The sequence below is a fragment of the Macaca thibetana genome, chromosome 16, assembly GCF_024542745.1.
Source record: "Macaca thibetana thibetana isolate TM-01 chromosome 16, ASM2454274v1, whole genome shotgun sequence".
NCBI lineage: Eukaryota > Metazoa > Chordata > Mammalia > Primates > Cercopithecidae > Macaca > Macaca thibetana.
In genome coordinates this window covers 57,734,793-57,749,833 of record NC_065593.1, presented here as the reverse complement: position 1 = coordinate 57,749,833, position 15,041 = coordinate 57,734,793, and the positions used below count along the sequence as shown (strand labels likewise).

General features: G+C 63.0%; 1 protein-coding gene across 2 annotated transcripts in view; it reads left to right on the top strand.

The window, feature by feature from the left end:
• Positions 1–15,041, top strand: part of ASPSCR1 (ASPSCR1 tether for SLC2A4, UBX domain containing) — a 65,866-nt gene that overhangs the window by 49,525 nt on the left and 1,300 nt on the right. For both annotated transcript variants that reach the window (XM_050764016.1, XM_050764017.1), the window contains 6 exons: positions 8,675–8,829; positions 9,126–9,207; positions 9,953–10,019; positions 10,668–10,730; positions 11,347–11,399; positions 14,501–14,626. In XM_050764016.1, the coding sequence (XP_050619973.1) occupies positions 8,675–8,829; positions 9,126–9,207; positions 9,953–10,019; positions 10,668–10,730; positions 11,347–11,399; positions 14,501–14,626 (546 nt within the window). The remainder of the gene's footprint in view (positions 1–8,674; positions 8,830–9,125; positions 9,208–9,952; positions 10,020–10,667; positions 10,731–11,346; positions 11,400–14,500; positions 14,627–15,041) is intronic.

Here is a 15,041-nt window from a genome sequence, read left to right as displayed (position 1 = left end):
TGACTCCACCGGCCGGGAGGCCGCCCTGCAGCCCTGTGCTGGGCTGGGACGCCAGTCCCAGCAGACACCCCCCACGACTCGGCCTCCCGGCAGCTGGCACAAGGGCCGCTCCTGATCAAAGGCTGGGTCTGCCCGCATGGACTGGCGGCTGCTGCCCTGCCTGCCCCTCCTGCCTCGGGGGTGAACCTTGTTCCTGAAGCCGGGGCCTGAGGTTTCCTCAGCACCCCTGCTCACCCCCGGCCCTCTGTGGCCAGCAGCCGGTGTGGGACTCATGGGGCAGGGAGGAGCCTGTCCCAGGGTTTTGGGGGTAAACCAGCAGTGAGGAGGCTGGGTCTGGAGCGGGTCATGCACTGGGTGTGGTGAACACACCCTGCCTGGGACCCCCGTGTGCCTGGCAGGGCAGGTGCTGTTGTCCCTGGGCAGTAGGCATCCTCAGAGGGGCCAGGGGCTCCTGCCCGTGCTGCCCCTGCGGCTAGCCCAGTCAGTGGCCAGGGTGGCCCGGGTCCCAGTTATGCCTCATGGGTGTCTGAGGACAACCGTGGGCTCTGAGGCAGGGCCCAGGCTGTCCCTAGAGGCGCAGCCTGTGGCCTTGATTGGAATGGCCGTGAAGCGTGGCTGGCAGATGGGTCAGCGACGTTGCAGGTGGCTGGCTGGGTCCCGGCTGTTTAGAAGCCTGGTGACTGACAGGCGCTTGTGTTTCAGTGAGGAACCCGGCGAGTGGGGGTGGGTGCTCACCACTGGGGCTGTGGGGAGAACCGGGAGTGTGGGGGCTCCGTGCTGGGTGAGTCGGCTGCTGCAGGGCGCAGACCCCACCGGCCCCTCCTGGCCTGGACTCCCCTCCCTGCTGGACCCAAGATCCCCTGGTTGGGATTGTTCCAGGAACTCAGGTCAGGGGCCCTGTCAGCCCTTCCCTGGCTCCTCCAGGAGCAGCCTCCAGACTCCACCCCGCGGATGAGCCGCCTCGCCAAACCGCTTCTCCTGCCTCTCCGTGGGTGTTGGTACACTTTATCCACGGTGACACACGCCTGCCACCCCGTAACGTGCCCAGCTCCGGCCGGGCTCACGGTCAGCCCAGGCTCCCGGAATCCTGTTCTTATTTTTCTTTTTTTTTTTTCTTTTTTTTTTTTTTTTTTTGAGACAGGGTCTCGCTCTGTTGCCCAGGCAGGAGTGCAGGGGCGCAGTTACGGCTCACAGCGGTCTTGACCTCCCATCTCAGCCTCCTGAGTAGCTGGGACTGCAGGTGTGAGCCACTGCACCTGGCCTCTATTTTCATCTTTTAAAATATTTTTTTTTTAATTAAAAAATGATTTTTTTCTCATGAGCACGTCATGCTTTATATTTTCATCTTTTCATATTTATTTTATTTAATTAATTTATTTTTTTGAGACAGAGTCTCCTGCTGTCAGCCAGGCTGGAGGACAATGGCACGATCTCAGCTCACTGCCACCTTTGCCTCCCAGTTCAAGTAATTCTCCTGCCTCAGCCTCCCAAGTAGCTGGGATTGATTACAGGTGCCCGCCCCCTGTAATTTTTGTGTTTTTTGTAGAGAAGGGGTTTTGCCATGGTGGTCAGGCTGGTCTCAATCTCCTGACCTCTGGTGACCCACCTGCATCGGCCTCCCAAAGTGCTGAGATTACAGGCATGAGCCTCCATGCCCAGCCTTTTTTTCTTTTTTTTTTTTTTGAGACGGAGTCTCGCTCTGTCACCCAGGCTGGAGTGCAGTGGCGCAATCTCAGCTCACTGCAAGCTCCGCCTCCTGGGTTCACGCCATTCTCCTGCCTCAGCCTCCCGAGTAACTGGGATTACAGGCGCCCGCCACCATGCCCGGCTAATTTTTTTGTATTTTTAGTAGGGATGGGGTTTCATCATGTTAACCAGGATGGTCTCGATCTCCTGACCTTGTCATCCGCTCGCCTCAGCGTCCCAAAGTGCTGGGATTACAGGCGTGAGCCATCGCGCCCGGCCTTATTTTTATTTTTATTTTTATTTTTTGAGACAGAATCACACTCTGTCGCCCAGGCTGGAATGCGATGGCGCGATCTCCGCTCACTGCAAGCTCCGCTTCTGGGTCCAAGTGATTCTGCTGCCTCGGCCTCCCGAGTAGCTGGGGTAAGAGGCGGCCACCACCACGCCCGGCTAATTTTTGTATTTTTAGTAGAGTTGGGGTTTTACCATGTTTGTCAGGCTGATCTCAAACTCCTGACCTCAGGTAATCCGCCTGCTTTGGCCTCCCAAATTGCTAGGATTACAGGTGTGAGCCACCGCGCCCGGCCTGTTTTCATCTTTTTAAAAGAACTTTTTTTTTTTTGAGGCAGGGTCTGTCTGTGTCACCCAGGCTGGAGTGTGGTGGTGTGATCTGTGCTCACTACAACCTCCACCTCCTGGATTCAAGAGATTCTTGTGTCTCAGCCTCCTGAATAGCTGGGATTACAGGTGCCCACCACCACACCTGGCTAATTTTTGTATTTTTAGTAGAGGTGGAGTTTTCGTTATGTTGACCAGGCTGCTCTTGAACTCCTGACCTTAAGTGATCTGCCCGCCTTGGCCTCCCGAAGCGCTGGGATTACAGGTTTGAGCCACCGCACCCTAACATGAGGCCTAATAGAACTTTTCTTGGCCAGGTACAGTGGCTCCCACCTGTAATCCCAGCACTTTGGGAGGCCGAGCTGGGAGGATCACTTGAGCCTAGGGGTTTGAGACCAGCCTGGACAACATAACGAGACCCCATCTCTACAAAGAAAATTTAAAAATTAGCAGGGCGTGGTGGTGTGTGCCTGTAGCCCCAGCTACTTGGGAGGCTGAGATGGGAGGATTGCCTGACCTGAGAGATCGAGGCTGCAGTGAGCTGAGATTGCACCACTGCACTCCAGCCTGGGCACGACGTTGTCTCAAAACTGAAACATTCCTGCTTTGGGCCTTGCTTGTTGGCCTCTCCCCAGCCGTGTGGCTGCTCGCTGGCAGGCTCAGACTGTGGGCATCGGTGCGGATGTTGTGCTCAGCCTGGGTGAGGCGCTGTCTCCCCTGGGTGGGATTCGAGGCCCCAGGCCTCTGCTTGGTGCAGGCGGGATGTGTGCTGAGGGTGTTCCCCATGCTTTGGATGTAAAATTTGGGCATGGAGTTTGTGGTGTCTTCAGAGGCAGTCCCACCTGCGTCCTGTGTGAGCGCCTGTCCACGTCGGTCGCAGCGGTGTCTCCACGGAGCCTGCGTCTGTGCCCAGGCCTGCCTCTCGCCCTGGCACGGCCTCTCCTGCTGTGCACGTCCCAGGCCTTTGATGGCGTCCACGTGCTCCGCCGCCTGCCTCGGAGGGTGGCCGGGGCGCTGAGTAACTCGGGAGGTTTGGCCCGTGTCTGGTGTAGTGATTCATTTAAGCTCAGAGCCTCCAGGGGAAACTCCACACTCCTCTCACCGGAGCCCTGGTGGGGCAGGCCAGGCCGAGACCGGAGAGGGAGGGAGGCCGGGAGGGAAAAACACAAACCCTCAGAGACGCTGGAAACTCTGAGGTTGGGGCCACCTCTGAATGGGTTCACATTTTTCCTCTGTGTGTCATCACATCCTGGAAAATTACTGTCAAGAAAAGGAGACCTCTGGTTAGTGTCCCGGCCCGTGTGCGTGCCCCTGGCGCCCTTGCCCCACAGCCCCCAGCCTCCCTCCCCTTGGTTTCCCAGGTCAGCGGCCCGGGGCTGCCCCAGCACTGTCTGTCGTCGGGCTGCGCGCCCAGAGGGCTGCCCCCGGCATCCCCGACAGCGTCCCTGTCCTCATTCCTGCCCGTCCTTTCTGGCCTTTCTCCGGCCCCCTTCCAGTTTCAGGGCATCTGGATAAATGGTTAGCATCGTTGCGGCCCAGTCCGTGCAGCCCTCCTGGAGGCTGTGACCTGGGGGTCCGCTGGGGACCTGGGTTTGCAGGAGACAGGAAGGGGCCAAAGGGGCAGAAGCTTGCAGGGGCTTCACCTGCAGGAGGAGTTGGGTCTTTCACAGCTGCCTGGCCACCCTCGGAGCCTGAGAGGCCAGCACCCCTTCCCCTCATGGTGCTGGCTGGACCCTCCACGCTCCATGCCTCCTCCTTGTGTGTCATGTGACCATAGTCACCCCAACCTTGCGGCGTATTTTGAGCTTCTGAGGAGCTCAGCACACACAGCCCCTGTGAGAGCACTGGCGCTGGCTGCTGGACCCTGCCGTGTCTCTGGCATCGTCCCCATCCTCTGAGACCTCTCTGGCTCTGCCTAGCAAGAGGGGCAGGGCCGGGAAGAAGGGGGTGTGGGGCCTTCGGGAGCTGGGCCCGGGTGCTGAGGCGGAAACCAGGCCGGGCTCAGCATGCCAAGCTCCTGGTGGAGGCACTGGCGTCCGTGCATGTCAGCGGCGCAGAGAAGGTTCCAGGCTCCGTCTCCCGAACCTGTCTGGAAGAGCCCAGCTGCTCCCACGGACCTGCGACCTGCCGCCCGGGGCTGGAGGTCTGGGCCTCTTTGCATCGGCTCGGGGGAGGCCGTCCGCGGCTGGGTGAGGGTCAGCGGCCATTTGGATGCCCCAGCAGCCGCGGGGCTCTCGCCTCTGCCAGAGCAGGCAGCGTGCGAACTGGCAAGGGCTTTGGGGAGCAGCAGGAGGCCTGAGGGTGCCGAGTGCTCCGGAAATGTTGCTGGTTCTTCAGGGGCAGGCCTGGCCCGCTGGGCAGAGCAGAACACGGCCTCCGCTCCGAGGCGGGGTGGGGGCGCCGGGATGGCAGACACGAGGCCGCATGAAGTGGGCATCAGCTGGACCCTGGGGTTTGGGCTTGGAGGCCTGCAGGGCAGTGGTCCCCCGGCTCTTGCTGCCCTGTGGTTCAGTTCCTCCCGCTGCCGCGCCTTGTGCCCTGTGGGTTGGCCGGTCTTGTGAGAGGCCTCATCTGAGACAGGAAGCCCCACGCAGGCTTCTGGAAGGCTCTGTCCTGGCTCTCGGCCACCCTATTGGCTGAGACCAACCCCAGCGGCTTCCTGAGGCTTGGCGAGGCCCCCAGGGTCACCTGCTGGTCACACACCTGGGGGACCCCACCAAGGCTGAGACCCAGGTTGGGGCCCCCCGCACTCTGCTGAGGTTTGGGCCTCATTCCCCACTGGCCCGCCCTCCCCTCAGGAGCTTTCCAGGTGGGGACGTTCGTAGGGACAGTGGTACGACATCCAGTTGTCTCCTCCCTGAAACCTTCAACCTGAACCTCACTCAGCACAGGGAACTGGGGGCCAGACCGTGGTGGATGGAGGTGTCGTGCTGACACAGCCCCTGCTGGGACGTGGGGAGTGGCTGAGGCACAGCTCCAGCCCCAGCATGATGGTGCGTGTGGGAAAACTGCCCGGGTACTTGGGGACAGCAGGGACATTTCCAGCGTGGGTGTGTGAGTGCCACCTCCCCCATATGGTGGGCATTGGTGTGATGCTGGCAGCTGGGACCAGGGTCCTCTTCTCAGCAGATGCTGCTGTGTTTCTGGGGGGCAGTCTGTGGTTTTCTTTTGTGTGCATGTGTGTGCTTGGGTGTGTGTGCGTATCCTTGTGTGTGCACGTGTGCTTGGGTGTGTGCATGTCCTTGCATGTGCATGTATGCTTGGGTGTGTGTGCACACATCTGTGTGTGTGCGCGTGTCCTTGCGTGTGCACGTGTGCTTGGGTGTGTGCATGTCCTTGCGTGTGCACGTGTGCTTGGGTGTGTGTTCTTGCGTGTGCACGTGTGCTTGGGGGTGTGTGTGTGTCCTTGCGTGTGCCCGTATGCTTCGGTGTGTGCGCACACGTGTCTGCGTTTGTGTGCGTGTACTTGCATGTGCACGTGTGCTTGGGTGTGTGTGTCTGCGTGTCTTTGTGCACGTGTGTGCTTGGGTGTGGGTGCTCACACGTGTCTGCATGTGTGTGTGTGCATGTCCTTACGTGTGCACGTCTGTGGGTGTGTGTGCACACATGTCTGCCTGTGTGTGCGTGTCCTTGCGTGTGCACATGTGCTTGGGTGCATGCAGGTGTGTGTATGTACATGTCTGTGTGTGCACGTGTGCGTGTTCGCGTTTGCCCCAGAGCGGAAGGAAAGAGAATGCAGCCGGACGATCATATCTGCGTGAGGGGTGTTCACTTTGTGTCTGACAATCTTTCTGTGGAATGAAATATTTCAAAATAAGAAATTGAGGGGAAAGAGAAAGGAGGGTGCTTGTCTCTCTCCTCGCCTCCTGCTCTTCCTCCCTGTGTTGGAGGCTCCAGGACGCCTCACCCCGGGTTGACGTCATTTTTGGCCTGCAGAGGCAGCCCCTTTCTTTTCTCCGGGCACCAGCGAGGAGGCTGGGCTCCGGCCGACGGGAGCCCCCGCAGGAGCCAGGGCTTGACTCCCCTGCAGGGCTGTCGCTGTCGCTTTTTTCCCTCACGACGTCTCATCCACAAACCTCTGTCCTCCGTCCAAAGACATCTCGGTGAATCCACCTGGCGCGGAAGCAGCGCTGATGCCGCAAATTCGGGCCAGGCTGCCGGGCAGAGCTCGCCAGTCAGCAGGGCCGGGTATGGCCGGGGCAACCCCGAGACCCCACGCCCCGCCACTGCGGCTCCCGCTCCCTGGCGCCTCTTCTCTGTGGACGGAGAGCCTCTCTCCGGGGGAAGGCTCGGGGCTAAGCTGATGGGTGTTTGAAGTTTCTCCACACACAGGGTCCCCTGGCATCTCCCTCTGTCTTTGGCGGCCAAGTGCCATTTCCCAGCAGCCCTGCTGCAGACGCCGTCTGTTCTGGGGGGAGAGTTAGGTGGCCTGAGCCCTTGTGGTAGCCGCTCATCCAGCCTGACCCCAGGCTGCAGTGAGGCTGCTTCCAATCGGGGCTTCTCTGCCCAGGTGAAGGGCGGGCGTGGGAGGTTTCCGTAGAGGCCGCTCTCCCCTGCTGCCCGAGCCCCGTGTGGGGCCCTGCGTCCGTCTGACAGACGGAAGCTTCCGGAGCCGGGCCCTTGGGATGATGAGTAGGAAACTAGGGAGGATCCACAGGAATTAGAGATTTCATCAGTTTTGTTTTCCAAGTGAAATTCAACAGCCCCCTAGCAGCGTGACGCTGATGGCCCTGTCCCCTATGGCCCTCATCCTGGAGGCACCCTGGTGTGGGCTGTGGGCCTGGGGATCCGGCGCTGTCCAGTATGCAGACGTGCCTGCAGCCCACGTTTCCCCCGGTGACTCCCAGGCTGTGCCCTGGATGTGGCCGTCTGAGCACGTCGTGTCCTGGGGACAGGGCCCCGTCTGGTCGTCAGGCTCAGTGCGTGCCCATCGGGGTGCTCTGCCCGCTCGGGGAGACAGCGCAGCTTCCGGGGGGCTCCTCCAGGGAGGCTCTGGACCAGGCTGCAGAGGATGCCGACCTGCCACAGGCTGGCCTGGCCGCTCATGGACACGGTGGCTCCTGGCCCAGGGTGCACCGCGTCCTGCCCTCCTCTCCCCTGGGAACCCAGGCGTGCTCGCGGCCCTCTGGAATGCAGGCGCTGGGGCTGTGGGGGGCCGCCTGGCGCCTGGCATCTTGTTATAAAAAGCTGTGGCGCAGGCTGCTCTCAGTGGCTGCAGGATGGTTGTGGCTTTGGAAGGGCAACCCCCAGGGACCTTGGTCAGCCACCTGTGGCCCCACTGCTGGGCCATGGTCAGCCCTTGCTGGCTGCCCTGCGACGACACTGCCAAAGCCAGTGGGGCTTCTGCCAGACTCCCGTGACAAGTCATGACAGAGCCACGTGCTGGGTGGTTGCAGGGCCCTGTCGCCCACGGCAGTCAAGGTCTTATGTGTCTGTCTGGAGGGCAGCCCTGGAGACACCTGGGACAGGTGTACCTCTGGCAGGCGCACCCTGGCTGTCACCCAGTGTGGGCGTGGTGGGAGCGCTGGAATGCTGTGCAGGGCAGGAGGCAGCGGCCTGTGGCTGCGTGGGAGACTGCAGGGGAGACGGGACCAGACCAGGAGGGTTGTTCCCAGGGCCTGCCAAGCCATCCCCAGGTGTTGAGAGTTGGAGGTAGGGGTGGGAGCCCAGAGCCAGCTCCAGGCCACCCGCACTCCCGACGGCTCTTGGCTGTTCTGTGTGAGGGGGGACATGGCCGAGTGTGGTGTCCCACCCATTCCAACACTGGGCCGAATGCACCGAAATCACTGCCCAGGGCTCCGGGAGCTGCATGGCCCGGCTTTGTCCATTTCATTGCTGTTGATGCCAATTAGGGGTGACAGTGTCCCTCCCGCATCCCAGGGTGGGCAGAGGGAAGGGCCGACTTGTTCCCTGGGGGCAGGCGTGCATGGAGTCAGCCTGGCCATGGAGCTGTGGCCAAAAGGGCAGTGGGGACAGCGGGGGCAGCTGGGCTGGGGTTTTTGCCGACGCTCTAATTTGGTGGCTGTCGCCACCCCTGCCCCCCACAGAGACCCTGACGTGGCCTGAGCCAGACTGCAGGGGCCATGCACCCTGATGGGTGGGGAGCAGGGGCTCAGCGTCAGGTCTGGTGCACTGACTGGGAGAAGGAGGGTCTCCAGCCCTGGACAGGCCCTGAGTGGGGTGGGGGCCCCCAGCTGCTGTGCCCAGCCCTGCCCCCAGGACCTGGCCCTGGCACTGTGCTGGCCGGGGCCAGGGAGAGAGTGGGCCCAGCTCCCAAGTCTGTGTGCCCACCTCGGCTGGGGGCGCCGACAGCCCGGGGTGTGGAGGGCCCCCCGTGACACCCGCCGTCAGCCGCGCCCTCTGCCTCTAGCCCGTGGACCTGGAGCCCGTGGACCGGGAGCCTGTCGTGTGCCACCCTGACCTGGAGGAGCGGCTGCAGGCCTGGCCAGTGGAGCTGCCTGATGAGTTCTTTGAGCTGACAGTGGATGACGTGAGAAGGCGCTTGGCCCAGCTCAAGAGTGAGCGGTGGGTGCTCCCTCAGTGCCTCCCAGCTTCTTCGAGTCAGGGTTTGCCCCGTCGGGTGCGTGTGCTGCCCGCCGTCCCCAGGTGCCAGCACTGGCTCGTGGCCCAGGTCCCTGACAGGCTGCCCTTAAGAGCACCTCGGAGGGTTGGGGCCTAGGGAGGGGTGTTCAGATCTTCCTGCCTTGTGCGGGGAGAGCAGCCCACTTCCACCCTGGCGGGTGCAGGTGAGGAGCCCAGGGCCAGTTGCCGTGGCCCCCATTCTGACCAGAAGCCCTGTTCCCTTCCCCTCCTCACCACAGGAAGCGCCTGGAAGAAGCACCCTTGGTGACCAAGGCCTTCAGGGAGGCGCAGATAAAGGAGAAGCTGGAGCGCTACCCAAAGGTCTGCAGACAGGACGTGGGGGCGGCAGAGGCACAGCTCTGAGGGGGCCCCCTGTCAGTTCTATGGACGGGACATGGGGGCAACTGAGGCACAGCTCTGAGCAGGACCCACCCCCCCGTTGTGGCATGCCTGCCTCTAGTGGCCAGTCGATCCTCCCCTGCTCATGATTTAGAATGATTTTTTTTTTTTTTTTTTTTGAGACGGAGTCTCACTCTGTCGCCCAGGCTGGAGTGCAGTGGCCGGATCTCAGCTCACTGCAAGCTCCGCCTCCCGGGTTTACGCCATTCTCCTGCCTCAGCCTCCCGAGTAGCTGGGACTACAGGCGCCCGCCGCCTCGCCCGGCTAGTTTTTTGTATTTTTTAGTAGAGACGGGGTTTCACTGTGTCAGCCAGGATGGTCTCAATCTCCTGACCTCGTGATCCGCCCGTCTCAGCCTCCCAAAGTGCTGGGATTACAGGCTTGAGCCACCGCGCCCGGCCCGAATGAAACTTTAAACAGCAAATTTGAACACAGGTCAATGTGGTTTTAGAACTCAGGCCACTGTGCGCACGCACGGTACTCGGCTGTCTCCGTGCCCGGCCTACCATGGGGGAGTCGAGGCCCGGGCCCTGATTGGGGGTGGCTGCTGCTTCTGCCTGCCCCAGCCCTGGTGTCCGTGGCCTGGCGTGGGCCGAGCGGGGAGGCCATGCCTGGTCCCTGGTGCAGCTCCGGCCGTCCCTCCAACCCCTCCACTTGTCTGGCCTAGGTGGCTCTGAGGGTTCTGTTCCCCGACCGCTACGTCCTACAGGGCTTCTTCCGCCCCAGCGAGACAGGTGGGCAGCGCTGCCGGTGTCCGGGGAGGGGGGCGGGGGCCCACAGAGCCCCTCCTGGCTCCTTCCTTCCAGGCTACAGGACTGCAGCCACCTGGCCTGCGGGTCCCAGGGCACTGGGCAGGTGCAGGTGCTGAGGTCCCCTTGGGGGTGCAGAGGCGACCCAGTTTGCAGTGTCAGGCAGGCTGGGCACTCGCTCCAGATGAGCCTGTGGTCCTGAGTGCTCACGTCACCCACCTACTGGGCACAGCTGGGGCAGAGGGGCACCCAGAGGAAGGCACCATACCCTGGGAGGAGGGCAGTGGAGCTGTGACATTCAGGGGCTTGTGACCTGTACCCCAGACAGCTGGGTGGCAGCAGCCCAAGGTCGCAGGGACCTCCCCCAGGGAAGCACTGAGGCTGGGGTGGAGGGGGGACTGGGAGGTACAGGCTGGCAGTGGGAGTGCCCTCCTGCAGCAGGGCGGGGCTCCCAAGTGTGGCCCACACGGGGGCCCAGCCACGTCGAGCACCTGGGGTGCTGTGGGAGGAACAGGGCTGAATTCCCACCCCTCGGGGAAAGGCCCAGGAGAGTGGGAGCAGTGGCCCAGTGCCCGGGGCGGCCCGGGGCTGGTGTGGAGGAAGAACTGTCTGTATGTTCTTTCTCCTCTGCAGTGGGGGACTTGCGAGACTTCGTGAGGAGCCACCTGGGGAACCCCGAGCTGTCGTTTTACCTGTGTAAGTTTTTTCTCCTAAGCCCACTCCTGCCTCCAGTGCTCGAGACCCTGGTGCTGTGGGCACACCGCCCGTCCCAGCTGGGGCTCTCGGCAGCTTCTCCATGGGAGCAGCATCTGTGGCCTCCCGCCCAGCTGCCTCCTGCAGCCTATGGTGTCTGTGTGGGGACCTAGCAGGGCCCTTCTCCCTGAGCCGGGCGGTGGGAGGGTGGGAGCCAGGCTTCCTGCCTTCTGTCTCAGCGCTCCACTCCCCTCTGGAGCCCTGGGGCTCCCCCACCCCTGGGGCTCAGGCCACTCCAGCGCGAGGACTGTGGGAAGGGTCGGTGGACAGGAAGCGGCTGGCCTCCCTTGGAGCGTCTAGGTGGCAACGGGTTAGGCTGCCCCCCTCAAGCGGAGCTGGGCTGCATGGGTGGTGACCCCTGCAGTTGGGCCTGCCCCGCCCCAGCCCCTCCGAGCCCCCAGCTGGGGTTTCTGCAGCCGGAGTATGGGTACAGGGTGTGATCATGAGGGGCTCTTCTGCCCCACGTGAGGTGTCACCCCCATCTTCGGGCCTGTCTTCTTTTGGGAGCGTGGATGGGGACCGCCGTGCTTCCTAACACATAGATGCCTTCTCTCCTCAGTCATCACCCCTCCAAAAACAGTCCTGGACGACCACACGCGGACCCTCTTTCAGGTACCCGAAGGCCTCCCTGGGGTGCTGCGGGGCGGGGCCCTCCAGGGAGGGCAGGACGCGAGGGTGAGGCCCGCAGTCAGGAAGGAGTGGCTTGGCAGGCGCTGGTGTGGGATAATAAAGCCTTTGAGAGCGGGTGGGTTCAGAGGGGGCCGTGCGCCTCTGAAGTTGTTTCTGACAGGTCTTTCCAGCCTCCTCTGCTTCCTGCCTGGCCCCGGGTGAGAAAGGGCCTGCTAGGCGGCCTGCCTGAACTGGGGCCGCTTGGAGGTCTCGGCCCCCCTGGGCTGCTGTGCTGGGGCCAAGGCAGCACCGGTGCCCGCCCAGGCGTCTGGGTGAGGAAGGGCCCGGCAGGCCTGGGAGCAGGGCTTGGGGAGCCCCAGAGGGACCAGGCCCTCAGCTGGAGACGGCCGCCTGGGGCTTCAGCTGCCAAGTCTGTGTTCCTGCCCCTTCCCCCTTCCCGGCTGGCCCCGCTGGCCCCTGCTAGGAATGCCCTGGTACCCATAGCTGTCCGCTGCTTCTGTGGGTCCCTGCCACCTCCCTGAGAGCTCCTGAGGGTGGGGCCAGAGTGAGGGTGCCCGGTCCCCAGCGCTGCTGGGCCGCCCTCCAGAGCCAGAAGCAATGAATGTCCTGTCCTTGGCCTGTGGGAGAGCCGCCTGGGGCCTTCCGAAGCCCTCTGGCCTAATGGTTTCCTCTTCAAAGCCTCTTCAGATATTTTAATTAGCAACAGAGGCGTTTTTTTTTTTTTTTTTAAGTGGCCACAGGCCTCTGCAGAGGCCTGGGTTGGAGGTGAGAAGCTTGCTTGCTGCCTGGGGCTGCAGCCACTTGCTGAGATGGGGCAAGAAGGCTGGCAGCTGCCAGGGGTGATCAGGAGCAGGACTGAGCGGGATTCCCTGAGACGGAGGCAGGGGAGGGGTGAGACAGTCCCCTCTCAGCCCCTGAGCTGCCCGGCGGACTCTGGGCCTCCTTCCTCCGTCTCCACCCCCTCCCTTGCTGGCCAGCCAGTTGATAAACATTGAATTTGGAAGATGCCTTGGGGTGGAGGAGGACCAGTGCCCAGGCCTGCAGCCCACCCTCCCACTGGGAGGCCCCCTGAGAGCACTGGGGTGCTGCTGCGCTGTTCCTGGGGATACATGGCTTCCCCACCAGCCACCATCTCCTGCCCTCCGTCAGCTCGGCTCTAGTCTGGGGGCCTCTCGGGGTGGCGTCCCTGGTGACATTCCTGCCTGCCTGCCGTCAGAGAGCTGGCGGGGCCGAGGGGGGGAAGCCTGCCTCCCTGACAGCAAGCAGGCGGCGGGCGTGGAAGCACCGGCTTTCATGTCTGTCTCTGGCGGGGCCCTGCTCCGGCCCCTGCTTCTAAGAGGGACAGCGTGCGTGGGTGTGGGGGCTCGGGTAGCCCGGCAGCCCTCTGTGGCCCTGGCCCGAGAGAGCGCAGGTTTTCTGGGAGGGCTGGGAGGAGGCGGCCAGGATTGAGGACAGGGAAGTGTGAGCAGCGTGGGGGCACCACTGTGGGGAACAAAGCCCCGACCGCTGCCTGAAACCTGCTTCCTGGCCCTGGGCATCAGGGCTGGCACGGTCACCTTTGTGTGCAGTCCGCATCCTCATGTCATAAGGAAGGTCATCCTGGACTAGGCCCACCTTTGATGTCACGGTCACCTCACTTATCTCTTCAAAGTCTCTGCTGTTTGGGCTTCCTTCCGTTGGCTTTGGTGGGGCAAGCCTGGCTCCTAACACCCTCTGTTTGTTGGAGCTCTCAGGCTGCCTCGGGGGACCCTCTGCCAGGACACTGGCCACCCACTTGGGAAGGAGTGACTGGCACTTCCGGCCTGAGTGCCTGCTGGGCGCCCACCCCTAGCCAGGTCTGTCCTTCCTTTCCACCCAGGACAGCCCCGTCCTGTACTGCTGTGTTGCCCACTGCCAGGGCCTCTTGGGAACGACAGGCCCCCTTCCTCCCACCCACCAGGCCCTACCCCACCTGGACCCTCTGAAATGTTCCTCGTTGACAAATGGTCTTGCAGAAGGTGGGATGGCTCCTGCAGTCCCCGCTCCCGCTCTGTGGGTGGATGCCCCGTCTCTCCCTGCCCGGGCACCGTGGTGCCTTCTCCCTCCCGGGCACCATGGTGCCACCTCCCTCCCGGGCATCTTGGGCTGTAAGGGCTCCTCTCTTGGCTTCGTTTCCCTGAGGGTGGTGCCGTTCTCTTTGGAGGGGGCGACCGGGGCGCTGGGCCACGTGTGCATGCAGCTCCTGCAGAGTTGCTGCCCCATGGGGGTTGGCGTGGGCCTCCTTTCGGAAACTCTTCCTGGCAACACTGAGTGGGGTAAGGGGCTGGCAGCAGAGAGGTGGCCGGATTTGGGACCCCAGTGTCCTGGGCAGCAGCGAGGGAGGAGCCGGCTCCAGGCCCTCAGGCTGTGTCAGGGCAGGGCGGGTGCCCCCACTTCTCCCGGTCAGCCGAGGGAGCCAGGCGGGCAGCCTGAGACCTCCTGGGGCAGTGCTGGTGGGGAAAGGCCTCTCAGCCTGAGCCTCCCTCAAAGGCCCGTCCTGGGCCCTGCTCTGGGTGGCTGGGGGGATGGTGTGACCCACCTTCCTTTTCTAGCCCCAGCTTGGTGACCGGGTGGTTCCGTTCACCCTGGGTCGCTTACTGAGATGGCGCCTGGGAACCAGGGCAGAGAACACCCTTTCCACCAGTGGGGGACGGAGGTGACATGGACTCTGGGAGGCTCCTTTTTTGGGGTCCATCCAGAGGCCGAGCCTCTCCAAGCACGGGTCAGCCTCCATGCCGCCCAGTCTGCTGACCCTCCTCTCCACCATCCCCTCGTCCGAGCAGTGGGATCCCTCCTGAGTCAAGGCTGGGCACGAGCACGTGGGGACAGCCGGGTAGGCTGCCTGGCTCAGTGCTCCTTGCATAGAGGCGCAGACAGAGCCCGGGTGCCCCAGGCCCGGCCACCAAGCCTACTTCCCTCCGCTGGCGTTCCCGAGTCCTGCCTGCCCCTTTCTGTGCGTCCCACGGGGCAGTGCTGGGTGAGGGTCCTGGCCTGTGCGGCTGTGATGAACACCAGGTGCCTCTCTGCATCAGTGGCTTCTGAGGGAGCCCTCTTGCCCCTTGCAGGTGGGGCTGGCCAGGCCTCCTGTGCCCACATCGGCCTCTGGGCAGTGTCCCCTGGGCTTCTGTGAGCAGTTGTTGCCTGGGTGTGAATCTTGGAGGCCCCGTGGTGATGAAGCATGCCGTCCGCCTGTGAGAGGCCGAGACCACGGCGGCTCCTGGCGCTGTCCTCCCCGTGCTCCCTTCCTGGCTCCCCAGCTTCCGGCGCCTCTTCGGGGCCACTCGGGCAGCCCCTGCCCACCCCACAGGCCCTTCTCTCCTCACAAGGCTTTGATCCCAGGCGGCACAATTGGGTTTTCAAAGCATTCACGGCCCTCGTTTGTGTCCCTGGGCCCCTGGCTGGAGGCTGAGGTTTCAGCGTTCCTGGGCCTGGCCTTTGAAGCTTCCTCTTATTAATCTTTTAACATCCCCCAGCCCCACTCCCACCCCCAGCCTGTGGCCCCGAGCAGCCTGGAGCCGGGAGGGGGAATCTGGAGCTGGGAGGGGGATACCCACCCTGGCAGCTGCGCCTCTCCACGGTGGTCCCGGCACATACGCCAGGACCCGC